This window comes from Nerophis lumbriciformis, linkage group LG31, assembly GCF_033978685.3.
Source record: "Nerophis lumbriciformis linkage group LG31, RoL_Nlum_v2.1, whole genome shotgun sequence".
NCBI classification, from domain to species: Eukaryota; Metazoa; Chordata; class Actinopteri; order Syngnathiformes; family Syngnathidae; genus Nerophis; species Nerophis lumbriciformis.
Window position 1 is genome coordinate 24,253,990 of NC_084578.2, and position 14,232 is coordinate 24,268,221.

General features: G+C 46.9%; 3 protein-coding genes across 5 annotated transcripts in view; all 3 read right to left on the bottom strand.

The window, feature by feature from the left end:
• The window catches only part of LOC133574275 (collagen alpha-3(VI) chain-like), a 136,977-nt gene that overhangs the window by 58,994 nt on the left and 63,751 nt on the right, over positions 1-14,232 (bottom strand). The window lies entirely within an intron of this gene.
• Positions 33-1,436, bottom strand: LOC140677447 (collagen alpha-3(VI) chain-like). The gene is made up of 2 exons (XM_072911986.1): positions 914-1,436; positions 33-664 (listed from the first exon to the last, which is right to left on the bottom strand). The coding sequence occupies exons 1-2, from the start codon at positions 1,434-1,436 to the stop codon at positions 33-35; spliced, it is 1,155 nt and encodes a 384-aa protein (XP_072768087.1).
• Positions 1,677-3,078, bottom strand: LOC140677448 (collagen alpha-3(VI) chain-like). The gene is made up of 2 exons (XM_072911987.1): positions 2,556-3,078; positions 1,677-2,308 (listed from the first exon to the last, which is right to left on the bottom strand). The coding sequence occupies exons 1-2, from the start codon at positions 3,076-3,078 to the stop codon at positions 1,677-1,679; spliced, it is 1,155 nt and encodes a 384-aa protein (XP_072768088.1).

Genomic DNA, 14,232 nt, shown 5'->3' on the forward strand with positions numbered 1-14,232 from the left:
CCTTCCGATACACTCCAATACCAGCCAACTTGTCATGCTGCCACGTGTTTGGGATGTATATCTGGCTTACCAGTCACTGTGGGTGTCCTGGGCACTGCCCTTAGGACTCTGCTCATTACAGAGGAAAGCTGATCTTGGACATTGGGAAGGTCAGTGAGCTCAGGCACGGACAGAGAAAAGCTCGGATCATAAGAAATCTTCTGGAGTTCGTTGTTGTCAGAGCTCTGTGTTCCAATGCTGATTGTAAAGATGCCCTGCTGTTTGAGAGCAGATGCTGGGATGTCAATGCTGTCAGAAGACCTTCCGCCATTTAGCAGGATTAAGATTTGTGGAACACCTTGTTGGTGCCTACTACCAGAGGAGTTTGTAAAGATGTTGTCTCTGACGTATTGGAGGGCAGACCCTGTATTGAGAGGTCTGCCTCCTCTGTGTCTGAGCCCTCTGACTGCATCCCCTATAGCATCTCTTGAGGTGTACGTGTTCAGATAGAACTGGACCTCTGCATCTCTGCTGTACTGGACCACAGAGACACGGTCTCTGTTTGCTCCCACATTGAGTTTCTTTACCACTCTTTCAACAAAATCACGCATGGCAGGGAAACCATTCCTTGTGCCATCTGAGCCATCAAGAAGGAATACAATATCCTTTTTGGCATCGCTTTCAGCTGAAAGAAGACGGAAGTAAATATGGTAAAACGAACTTTGCAAAATGTTGAAACTGGCTGACCAAACGTGCTTTGACATCTTTTTAAGTTACGAGTGCTGCCTCTTTTAACTTCAAGCCCTGTTCTAAGAGAAATCCCCATCTCAGAAAAAATAAGCTTGGCGCTAGCTCAGTATCTTTATGTCACTGAAGATATGGAAGATTGAATAACCTATCTGTGCATACATATATAATGTGCTTGTAAACGTACCAATGACTGGTGGTGATTCTGGGGTGACGTCAATCACCACAGTATTCACGGAGGACTGGAGCTGTTGCTGGATACTTGGTAGGTCAGAGAATTCAGTCACAGACAGAGCATAGCTGGTATCGTGGGCTATCTTCTGCAGTTCTCTGCTATCGGAGCCCCTGGTTCCGATTGCAAAGATCAGCACTCCCAGCTGTTTGAGAGCAGCAGCTGATGCATCAACGCTGTCAAAAGACCTTCCACCGCTTAGCAAAATTAGGACCTGTGGAACTCCCTCAAGCCGCCTGCTGCCGGCAGAGGCTGTGAAGACATTATCCCTCAAGTACTGGAGAGCTGCTCCCGTGTTGAGGGGTCTTCCGCCTTTGTGCCTCTGACCTCTGACACTTTCAAGGATCTCGCCCTTTGTCAAGTATGTGTTCAGATAGAACTGGACAGCTGCGTCTCTGCTGTACTGAACTACTGAGACACGATCTCTGTTGTCGTCCACGTTAAGTGTCTCTACCACTCGTTGGACAAAGTCTCTCATAGCTGAAAATCCATTTCTTGTGGTGTCAGATCCATCCAACAAGAAAACAACATCTCTTCCGACTGGCTGTCTGTCCACTGTGGTACACAAAATGTGAGACATATTAACTTGGTGTGCCAAACTCTAACGAGCGAAAGTCACATTACTTGCGCGATTTGCCTGTCTTTCTACTCTTAAGATTTGACAAGGACTTGCCCTAACAGCATAACCTTCCGATACACTCCAATACCAGCCAACTTGTCATGCTGCCACGTGTTTGGGATGTATATTTGGCTTACCAGTCACTGTGGGTGTCCTGGGCACTGCCCTTAGGACTCTGCTCATTACAGAGGAAAGCTGATCTTGGACATTGGGAAGGTCAGTGAGCTCAGGCACGGACAGAGAAAAGCTCGGATCATAAGAAATCTTCTGGAGTTCGTTGATGTCAGAGCTCTGTGTTCCAATGCTGATTGTAAAGATGCCCTGCTGTTTGAGAGCAGATGCTGGGATGTCAATGCTGTCAGAAGACCTGCCGCCATTTAGCAGGATTAAGATTTGTGGAACACCTTGTTGGTGCCTACTACCAGAGGAGTTTGTAAAGATGTTGTCTCTGACGTATTGGAGGGCAGACCCTGTATTGAGAGGTCTGCCTCCTCTGTGTCTGAGCCCTCTGACTGCATCCCCTATAGCATCTCTTGAGGTGTACGTGTTCAGATAGAACTGGACCTCTGCATCTCTGCTGTACTGGACCACAGAAACACGGTCTCTGTTTGCTCCCACATTGAGTTTCTTTACCACTCTTTCAACAAAATCACGCATGGCAGGGAAACCATTCCTTGTGCCATCTGAGCCATCAAGAAGGAATACAATATCCTTTTTGGCATCGCTTTCAGCTGAAAGAAGACGGAAGTAAATATGGTAAAACGAACTTTGCAAAATGTTGAAACTGGCTGACCAAACGTGCTTTGACATCTTTTTAAGCTACGAGTGCTGCCTCTTAACTTCAAGCCCTGTTCTAAGAGAAATTCCCATCTCAGAAAAAATAAGCTTGGCGCTAGCTCAGTATCTTTATGTCACTGACGATATGGAAGATCGAATAACCTATCCGTGCATACTTATATAATGTGCTTGTAAACGTACCAATGACTGGTGGTGATTCTGGGGTGACGTCAATCACCACAGTATTCACGGAGGACTGGAGCTGTTGCTGGATACTTGGTAGGTCAGAGAATTCAGTCACAGACAGAGCATAGCTGGTATCGTGGGCTATCTTCTGCAGTTCTCTGCTATCGGAGCCCCTGGTTCCGATTGCAAAGATCAGCACTCCCAGCTGTTTGAGAGCAGCAGCTGATGCATCAACGCTGTCAAAAGACCTTCCACCGCTTAGCAAAATTAAGACCTGTGGAACTCCCTCAAGCCGCCTGCTGCCGGCAGAGGCTGTGAAGACATTATCCCTCAAGTACTGGAAAGCTGCTCCCGTGTTGAGGGGTCTTCCGCCTTTGTGCCTCAGAGCTCTGACACTTTCAAGGATCTCGCCCTTTGTCGTGTATGTGTTCAGATAGAACTGGACAGCTGCGTCTCTGCTGTACTGAACTACTGAGACACGATCTCTGTTGTCGTCCACGTTAAGTGTCTCTACTACTCGTTGGACAAAGTCTCTCATAGCTGAAAATCCATTTCTTGTGGTGTCAGATCCATCCAACAAGAAAACAACATCTCTTCCGACTGGCTGTCTGTCCACTGTGGTACACAAAATGTGAGACATATTAACTTGGTGTGCCAACCTCTAACGAGCGAAAGTCACATTACTTGCGCGATTTGCCTGTCTTTCTACTCTTAAGATCTGACAAGGACTTGCCCTAACAGCATAACCTTCCGATACACTCCAATACCAGCCAACTTGTCATGCTGCCACGTGTTTGGGATGTATATCTGGCTTACCAGTCACTGTGGGTGTCCTGGGCACTGCCCTTAGGACTCTGCTCATTACAGAGGAAAGCTGATCTTGGACATTGGGAAGGTCAGTGAGCTCAGGCACGGACAGAGAAAAGCTCGGATCATAAGAAATCTTCTGGAGTTCGTTGTTGTCAGAGCTCTGTGTTCCAATGCTGATTGTAAAGATGCCCTGCTGTTTGAGAGCAGATGCTGGGATGTCAATGCTGTCAGAAGACCTTCCGCCATTTAGCAGGATTAAGATTTGTGGAACACCTTGTTGGTGCCTACTACCAGAGGAGTTTGTAAAGATGTTGTCTCTGACGTATTGGAGGGCAGACCCTGTATTGAGAGGTCTGCCTCCTCTGTGTCTGAGCCCTCTGACTGCATCCCCTATAGCATCTCTTGAGGTGTACGTGTTCAGATAGAACTGGACCTCTGCATCTCTGCTGTACTGGACCACAGAGACACGGTCTCTGTTTGCTCCCACATTGAGTTTCTTTACCACTCTTTCAACAAAATCACGCATGGCAGGGAAACCATTCCTTGTGCCATCTGAGCCATCAAGAAGGAATACAATATCCTTTTTGGCATCGCTTTCAGCTGAAAGAAGACGGAAGTAAATATGGTAAAACGAACTTTGCAAAATGTTGAAACTGGCTGACCAAACGTGCTTTGACATCTTTTTAAGTTACGAGTGCTGCCTCTTTTAACTTCAAGCCCTGTTCTAAGAGAAATCCCCATCTCAGAAAAAATAAGCTTGGCGCTAGCTCAGTATCTTTATGTCACTGAAGATATGGAAGATTGAATAACCTATCTGTGCATACATATATAATGTGCTTGTAAACGTACCAATGACTGGTGGTGATTCTGGGGTGACGTCAATCACCACAGTATTCACGGAGGACTGGAGCTGTTGCTGGATACTTGGTAGGTCAGAGAATTCAGTCACAGACAGAGCATAGCTGGTATCGTGGGCTATCTTCTGCAGTTCTCTGCTATCGGAGCCCCTGGTTCCGATTGCAAAGATCAGCACTCCCAGCTGTTTGAGAGCAGCAGCTGATGCATCAACGCTGTCAAAAGACCTTCCACCGCTTAGCAAAATTAGGACCTGTGGAACTCCCTCAAGCCGCCTGCTGCCGGCAGAGGCTGTGAAGACATTATCCCTCAAGTACTGGAGAGCTGCTCCCGTGTTGAGGGGTCTTCCGCCTTTGTGCCTCTGACCTCTGACACTTTCAAGGATCTCGCCCTTTGTCAAGTATGTGTTCAGATAGAACTGGACAGCTGCGTCTCTGCTGTACTGAACTACTGAGACACGATCTCTGTTGTCGTCCACGTTAAGTGTCTCTACCACTCGTTGGACAAAGTCTCTCATAGCTGAAAATCCATTTCTTGTGGTGTCAGATCCATCCAACAAGAAAACAACATCTCTTCCGACTGGCTGTCTGTCCACTGTGGTACACAAAATGTGAGACATATTAACTTGGTGTGCCAAACTCTAACGAGCGAAAGTCACATTACTTGCGCGATTTGCCTGTCTTTCTACTCTTAAGATTTGACAAGGACTTGCCCTAACAGCATAACCTTCCGATACACTCCAATACCAGCCAACTTGTCATGCTGCCACGTGTTTGGGATGTATATTTGGCTTACCAGTCACTGTGGGTGTCCTGGGCACTGCCCTTAGGACTCTGCTCATTACAGAGGAAAGCTGATCTTGGACATTGGGAAGGTCAGTGAGCTCAGGCACGGACAGAGAAAAGCTCGGATCATAAGAAATCTTCTGGAGTTCGTTGATGTCAGAGCTCTGTGTTCCAATGCTGATTGTAAAGATGCCCTGCTGTTTGAGAGCAGATGCTGGGATGTCAATGCTGTCAGAAGACCTGCCGCCATTTAGCAGGATTAAGATTTGTGGAACACCTTGTTGGTGCCTACTACCAGAGGAGTTTGTAAAGATGTTGTCTCTGACGTATTGGAGGGCAGACCCTGTATTGAGAGGTCTGCCTCCTCTGTGTCTGAGCCCTCTGACTGCATCCCCTATAGCATCTCTTGAGGTGTACGTGTTCAGATAGAACTGGACCTCTGCATCTCTGCTGTACTGGACCACAGAAACACGGTCTCTGTTTGCTCCCACATTGAGTTTCTTTACCACTCTTTCAACAAAATCACGCATGGCAGGGAAACCATTCCTTGTGCCATCTGAGCCATCAAGAAGGAATACAATATCCTTTTTGGCATCGCTTTCAGCTGAAAGAAGACGGAAGTAAATATGGTAAAACGAACTTTGCAAAATGTTGAAACTGGCTGACCAAACGTGCTTTGACATCTTTTTAAGCTACGAGTGCTGCCTCTTTTAACTTCAAGCCCTGTTCTAAGAGAAATTCCCATCTCAGAAAAAATAAGCTTGGCGCTAGCTCAGTATCTTTATGTCACTGACGATATGGAAGATCGAATAACCTATCCGTGCATACTTATATAATGTGCTTGTAAACGTACCAATGACTGGTGGTGATTCTGGGGTGACGTCAATCACCACAGTATTCACGGAGGACTGGAGCTGTTGCTGGATACTTGGTAGGTCAGAGAATTCAGTCACAGACAGAGCATAGCTGGTATCGTGGGCTATCTTCTGCAGTTCTCTGCTATCGGAGCCCCTGGTTCCGATTGCAAAGATCAGCACTCCCAGCTGTTTGAGAGCAGCAGCTGATGCATCAACGCTGTCAAAAGACCTTCCACCGCTTAGCAAAATTAAGACCTGTGGAACTCCCTCAAGCCGCCTGCTGCCGGCAGAGGCTGTGAAGACATTATCCCTCAAGTACTGGAAAGCTGCTCCCGTGTTGAGGGGTCTTCCGCCTTTGTGCCTCAGAGCTCTGACACTTTCAAGGATCTCGCCCTTTGTCGTGTATGTGTTCAGATAGAACTGGACAGCTGCGTCTCTGCTGTACTGAACTACTGAGACACGATCTCTGTTGTCGTCCACGTTAAGTGTCTCTACTACTCGTTGGACAAAGTCTCTCATAGCTGAAAATCCATTTCTTGTGGTGTCAGATCCATCCAACAAGAAAACAACATCTCTTCCGACTGGCTGTCTGTCCACTGTGGTACACAAAATGTGAGACATATTAACTTGGTGTGCCAACCTCTAACGAGCGAAAGTCACATTACTTGCGCGATTTGCCTGTCTTTCTACTCTTAAGATCTGACAAGGACTTGCCCTAACAGCATAACCTTCCGATACACTCCAATACCAGCCAACTTGTCATGCTGCCACGTGTTTGGGATGTATATCTGGCTTACCAGTCACTGTGGGTGTCCTGGGCACTGCCCTTAGGACTCTGCTCATTACAGAGGAAAGCTGATCTTGGACATTGGGAAGGTCAGTGAGCTCAGGCACGGACAGAGAAAAGCTCGGATCATAAGAAATCTTCTGGAGTTCGTTGTTGTCAGAGCTCTGTGTTCCAATGCTGATTGTAAAGATGCCCTGCTGTTTGAGAGCAGATGCTGGGATGTCAATGCTGTCAGAAGACCTTCCGCCATTTAGCAGGATTAAGATTTGTGGAACACCTTGTTGGTGCCTACTACCAGAGGAGTTTGTAAAGATGTTGTCTCTGACGTATTGGAGGGCAGACCCTGTATTGAGAGGTCTGCCTCCTCTGTGTCTGAGCCCTCTGACTGCATCCCCTATAGCATCTCTTGAGGTGTACGTGTTCAGATAGAACTGGACCTCTGCATCTCTGCTGTACTGGACCACAGAGACACGGTCTCTGTTTGCTCCCACATTGAGTTTCTTTACCACTCTTTCAACAAAATCACGCATGGCAGGGAAACCATTCCTTGTGCCATCTGAGCCATCAAGAAGGAATACAATATCCTTTTTGGCATCGCTTTCAGCTGAAAGAAGACGGAAGTAAATATGGTAAAACGAACTTTGCAAAATGTTGAAACTGGCTGACCAAACGTGCTTTGACATCTTTTTAAGTTACGAGTGCTGCCTCTTTTAACTTCAAGCCCTGTTCTAAGAGAAATCCCCATCTCAGAAAAAATAAGCTTGGCGCTAGCTCAGTATCTTTATGTCACTGAAGATATGGAAGATTGAATAACCTATCTGTGCATACATATATAATGTGCTTGTAAACGTACCAAAGACTGGTGGTGATTCTGGGGTGACGTCAATCACCACAGTATTCACGGAGGACTGGAGCTGTTGCTGGATACTTGGTAGGTCAGAGAATTCAGTCACAGACAGAGCATAGCTGGTATCGTGGGCTATCTTCTGCAGTTCTCTGCTATCGGAGCCCCTGGTTCCGATTGCAAAGATCAGCACTCCCAGCTGTTTGAGAGCAGCAGCTGATGCATCAACGCTGTCAAAAGACCTTCCACCGCTTAGCAAAATTAGGACCTGTGGAACTCCCTCAAGCCGCCTGCTGCCGGCAGAGGCTGTGAAGACATTATCCCTCAAGTACTGGAGAGCTGCTCCCGTGTTGAGGGGTCTTCCGCCTTTGTGCCTCTGACCTCTGACACTTTCAAGGATCTCGCCCTTTGTCAAGTATGTGTTCAGATAGAACTGGACAGCTGCGTCTCTGCTGTACTGAACTACTGAGACACGATCTCTGTTGTCGTCCACGTTAAGTGTCTCTACCACTCGTTGGACAAAGTCTCTCATAGCTGAAAATCCATTTCTTGTGGTGTCAGATCCATCCAACAAGAAAACAACATCTCTTCCGACTGGCTGTCTGTCCACTGTGGTACACAAAATGTGAGACATATTAACTTGGTGTGCCAAACTCTAACGAGCGAAAGTCACATTACTTGCGCGATTTGCCTGTCTTTCTACTCTTAAGATTTGACAAGGACTTGCCCTAACAGCATAACCTTCCGATACACTCCAATACCAGCCAACTTGTCATGCTGCCACGTGTTTGGGATGTATATTTGGCTTACCAGTCACTGTGGGTGTCCTGGGCACTGCCCTTAGGACTCTGCTCATTACAGAGGAAAGCTGATCTTGGACATTGGGAAGGTCAGTGAGCTCAGGCACGGACAGAGAAAAGCTCGGATCATAAGAAATCTTCTGGAGTTCGTTGATGTCAGAGCTCTGTGTTCCAATGCTGATTGTAAAGATGCCCTGCTGTTTGAGAGCAGATGCTGGGATGTCAATGCTGTCAGAAGACCTGCCGCCATTTAGCAGGATTAAGATTTGTGGAACACCTTGTTGGTGCCTACTACCAGAGGAGTTTGTAAAGATGTTGTCTCTGACGTATTGGAGGGCAGACCCTGTATTGAGAGGTCTGCCTCCTCTGTGTCTGAGCCCTCTGACTGCATCCCCTATAGCATCTCTTGAGGTGTACGTGTTCAGATAGAACTGGACCTCTGCATCTCTGCTGTACTGGACCACAGAAACACGGTCTCTGTTTGCTCCCACATTGAGTTTCTTTACCACTCTTTCAACAAAATCACGCATGGCAGGGAAACCATTCCTTGTGCCATCTGAGCCATCAAGAAGGAATACAATATCCTTTTTGGCATCGCTTTCAGCTGAAAGAAGACGGAAGTAAATATGGTAAAACGAACTTTGCAAAATGTTGAAACTGGCTGACCAAACGTGCTTTGACATCTTTTTAAGCTACGAGTGCTGCCTCTTTTAACTTCAAGCCCTGTTCTAAGAGAAATTCCCATCTCAGAAAAAATAAGCTTGGCGCTAGCTCAGTATCTTTATGTCACTGACGATATGGAAGATCGAATAACCTATCCGTGCATACTTATATAATGTGCTTGTAAACGTACCAATGACTGGTGGTGATTCTGGGGTGACGTCAATCACCACAGTATTCACGGAGGACTGGAGCTGTTGCTGGATACTTGGTAGGTCAGAGAATTCAGTCACAGACAGAGCATAGCTGGTATCGTGGGCTATCTTCTGCAGTTCTCTGCTATCGGAGCCCCTGGTTCCGATTGCAAAGATCAGCACTCCCAGCTGTTTGAGAGCAGCAGCTGATGCATCAACGCTGTCAAAAGACCTTCCACCGCTTAGCAAAATTAAGACCTGTGGAACTCCCTCAAGCCGCCTGCTGCCGGCAGAGGCTGTGAAGACATTATCCCTCAAGTACTGGAAAGCTGCTCCCGTGTTGAGGGGTCTTCCGCCTTTGTGCCTCAGAGCTCTGACACTTTCAAGGATCTCGCCCTTTGTCAAGTATGTGTTCAGATAGAACTGGACAGCTGCGTCTCTGCTGTACTGAACTACTGAGACACGATCTCTGTTGTCGTCCACATTAAGTGTCTCTACTACTCGTTGGACAAAGTCTCTCATAGCTGAAAATCCATTTCTTGTGGTGTCAGATCCATCCAACAAGAAAACAACATCTCTTCCGACTGGCTGTCTGTCCACTGTGGTACACAAAATGTGAGACATATTAACTTGGTGTGCCAACCTCTAACGAGCGAAAGTCACATTACTTGCGCGATTTGCCTGTCTTTCTACTCTTAAGATTTGACAAGGACTTGCCCTAACAGCATAACCTTCCGATACACTCCAATACCAGCCAACTTGTCATGCTGCCACGTGTTTGGGATGTATATCTGGCTTACCAGTCACTGTGGGTGTCCTGGGCACTGCCCTTAGGACTCTGCTCATTACAGAGGAAAGCTGATCTTGGACATTGGGAAGGTCAGTGAGCTCAGGCACGGACAGAGAAAAGCTCGGATCATAAGAAATCTTCTGGAGTTCGTTGTTGTCAGAGCTCTGTGTTCCAATGCTGATTGTAAAGATGCCCTGCTGTTTGAGAGCAGATGCTGGGATGTCAATGCTGTCAGAAGACCTTCCGCCATTTAGCAGGATTAAGATTTGTGGAACACCTTGTTGGTGCCTACTACCAGAGGAGTTTGTAAAGATGTTGTCTCTGACGTATTGGAGGGCAGACCCTGTATTGAGAGGTCTGCCTCCTCTGTGTCTGAGCCCTCTGACTGCATCCCCTATAGCATCTCTTGAGGTGTACGTGTTCAGATAGAACTGGACCTCTGCATCTCTGCTGTACTGGACCACAGAGACACGGTCTCTGTTTGCTCCCACATTGAGTTTCTTTACCACTCTTTCAACAAAATCACGCATGGCAGGGAAACCATTCCTTGTGCCATCTGAGCCATCAAGAAGGAATACAATATCCTTTTTGGCATCGCTTTCAGCTGAAAGAAGACGGAAGTAAATATGGTAAAACGAACTTTGCAAAATGTTGAAACTGGCTGACCAAACGTGCTTTGACATCTTTTTAAGTTACGAGTGCTGCCTCTTTTAACTTCAAGCCCTGTTCTAAGAGAAATCCCCATCTCAGAAAAAATAAGCTTGGCGCTAGCTCAGTATCTTTATGTCACTGAAGATATGGAAGATTGAATAACCTATCTGTGCATACATATATAATGTGCTTGTAAACGTACCAATGACTGGTGGTGATTCTGGGGTGACGTCAATCACCACAGTATTCACGGAGGACTGGAGCTGTTGCTGGATACTTGGTAGGTCAGAGAATTCAGTCACAGACAGAGCATAGCTGGTATCGTGGGCTATCTTCTGCAGTTCTCTGCTATCGGAGCCCCTGGTTCCGATTGCAAAGATCAGCACTCCCAGCTGTTTGAGAGCAGCAGCTGATGCATCAACGCTGTCAAAAGACCTTCCACCGCTTAGCAAAATTAGGACCTGTGGAACTCCCTCAAGCCGCCTGCTGCCGGCAGAGGCTGTGAAGACATTATCCCTCAAGTACTGGAGAGCTGCTCCCGTGTTGAGGGGTCTTCCGCCTTTGTGCCTCTGACCTCTGACACTTTCAAGGATCTCGCCCTTTGTCAAGTATGTGTTCAGATAGAACTGGACAGCTGCGTCTCTGCTGTACTGAACTACTGAGACACGATCTCTGTTGTCGTCCACGTTAAGTGTCTCTACCACTCGTTGGACAAAGTCTCTCATAGCTGAAAATCCATTTCTTGTGGTGTCAGATCCATCCAACAAGAAAACAACATCTCTTCCGACTGGCTGTCTGTCCACTGTGGTACACAAAATGTGAGACATATTAACTTGGTGTGCCAAACTCTAACGAGCGAAAGTCACATTACTTGCGCGATTTGCCTGTCTTTCTACTCTTAAGATTTGACAAGGACTTGCCCTAACAGCATAACCTTCCGATACACTCCAATACCAGCCAACTTGTCATGCTGCCACGTGTTTGGGATGTATATTTGGCTTACCAGTCACTGTGGGTGTCCTGGGCACTGCCCTTAGGACTCTGCTCATTACAGAGGAAAGCTGATCTTGGACATTGGGAAGGTCAGTGAGCTCAGGCACGGACAGAGAAAAGCTCGGATCATAAGAAATCTTCTGGAGTTCGTTGATGTCAGAGCTCTGTGTTCCAATGCTGATTGTAAAGATGCCCTGCTGTTTGAGAGCAGATGCTGGGATGTCAATGCTGTCAGAAGACCTGCCGCCATTTAGCAGGATTAAGATTTGTGGAACACCTTGTTGGTGCCTACTACCAGAGGAGTTTGTAAAGATGTTGTCTCTGACGTATTGGAGGGCAGACCCTGTATTGAGAGGTCTGCCTCCTCTGTGTCTGAGCCCTCTGACTGCATCCCCTATAGCATCTCTTGAGGTGTACGTGTTCAGATAGAACTGGACCTCTGCATCTCTGCTGTACTGGACCACAGAAACACGGTCTCTGTTTGCTCCCACATTGAGTTTCTTTACCACTCTTTCAACAAAATCACGCATGGCAGGGAAACCATTCCTTGTGCCATCTGAGCCATCAAGAAGGAATACAATATCCTTTTTGGCATCGCTTTCAGCTGAAAGAAGACGGAAGTAAATATGGTAAAACGAACTTTGCAAAATGTTGAAACTGGCTGACCAAACGTGCTTTGACATCTTTTTAAGCTACGAGTGCTGCCTCTTTTAACTTCAAGCCCTGTTCTAAGAGAAATTCCCATCTCAGAAAAAATAAGCTTGGCGCTAGCTCAGTATCTTTATGTCACTGACGATATGGAAGATCGAATAACCTATCCGTGCATACTTATATAATGTGCTTGTAAACGTACCAATGACTGGTGGTGATTCTGGGGTGACGTCAATCACCACAGTATTCACGGAGGACTGGAGCTGTTGCTGGATACTTGGTAGGTCAGAGAATTCAGTCACAGACAGAGCATAGCTGGTATCGTGGGCTATCTTCTGCAGTTCTCTGCTATCGGAGCCCCTGGTTCCGATTGCAAAGATCAGCACTCCCAGCTGTTTGAGAGCAGCAGCTGATGCATCAACGCTGTCAAAAGACCTTCCACCGCTTAGCAAAATTAAGACCTGTGGAACTCCCTCAAGCCGCCTGCTGCCGGCAGAGGCTGTGAAGACATTATCCCTCAAGTACTGGAAAGCTGCTCCCGTGTTGAGGGGTCTTCCGCCTTTGTGCCTCAGAGCTCTGACACTTTCAAGGATCTCGCCCTTTGTCGTGTATGTGTTCAGATAGAACTGGACAGCTGCGTCTCTGCTGTACTGAACTACTGAGACACGATCTCTGTTGTCGTCCACATTAAGTGTCTCTACTACTCGTTGGACAAAGTCTCTCATAGCTGAAAATCCATTTCTTGTGGTGTCAGATCCATCCAACAAGAAAACAACATCTCTTCCGACTGGCTGTCTGTCCACTGTGGTACACAAAATGTGAGACATATTAACTTGGTGTGCCAACCTCTAACGAGCGAAAGTCACATTACTTGCGCGATTTGCCTGTCTTTCTACTCTTAAGATTTGACAAGGACTTGCCCTAACAGCATAACCTTCCGATACACTCCAATACCAGCCAACTTGTCATGCTGCCACGTGTTTGGGATGTATATCTGGCTTACCAGTCACTGTGGGTGTCCTGGGCACTGCCCTTAGGACTCTGCTCATTACAGAGGAAAGCTGATCTTGGACATTGGGAAGGTCAGTGAGCTCAGGCACGGACAGAGAAAAGCTCGGATCATAAGAAATCTTCTGGAGTTCGTTGTTGTCAGAGCTCTGTGTTCCAATGCTGATTGTAAAGATGCCCTGCTGTTTGAGAGCAGATGCTGGGATGTCAATGCTGTCAGAAGACCTTCCGCCATTTAGCAGGATTAAGATTTGTGGAACACCTTGTTGGTGCCTACTACCAGAGGAGTTTGTAAAGATGTTGTCTCTGACGTATTGGAGGGCAGACCCTGTATTGAGAGGTCTGCCTCCTCTGTGTCTGAGCCCTCTGACTGCATCCCCTATAGCATCTCTTGAGGTGTACGTGTTCAGATAGAACTGGACCTCTGCATCTCTGCTGTACTGGACCACAGAGACACGGTCTCTGTTTGCTCCCACATTGAGTTTCTTTACCACTCTTTCAACAAAATCACGCATGGCAGGGAAACCATTCCTTGTGCCATCTGAGCCATCAAGAAGGAATACAATATCCTTTTTGGCATCGCTTTCAGCTGAAAGAAGACGGAAGTAAATATGGTAAAACGAACTTTGCAAAATGTTGAAACTGGCTGACCAAACGTGCTTTGACATCTTTTTAAGTTACGAGTGCTGCCTCTTTTAACTTCAAGCCCTGTTCTAAGAGAAATTCCCATCTCAGAAAAAATAAGCTTGGCGCTAGCTCAGTATCTTTATGTCACTGAAGATATAGAAGATCGAATAACCTATCTGTGCATACTTATATAATGTGCTTGTAAACGTACCAATGACTGGTGGTGATTCTGGGGTGACGTCAATCACCACAGTATTCACGGAGGACTGGAGCTGTTGCTGGATACTTGGTAGGTCAGAGAATTCAGTCACAGACAGAGCATAGCTGGTATCGTGGGCTATCTTCTGCAGTTCTCTGCTATCGGAGCCCCTGGTTCCGAT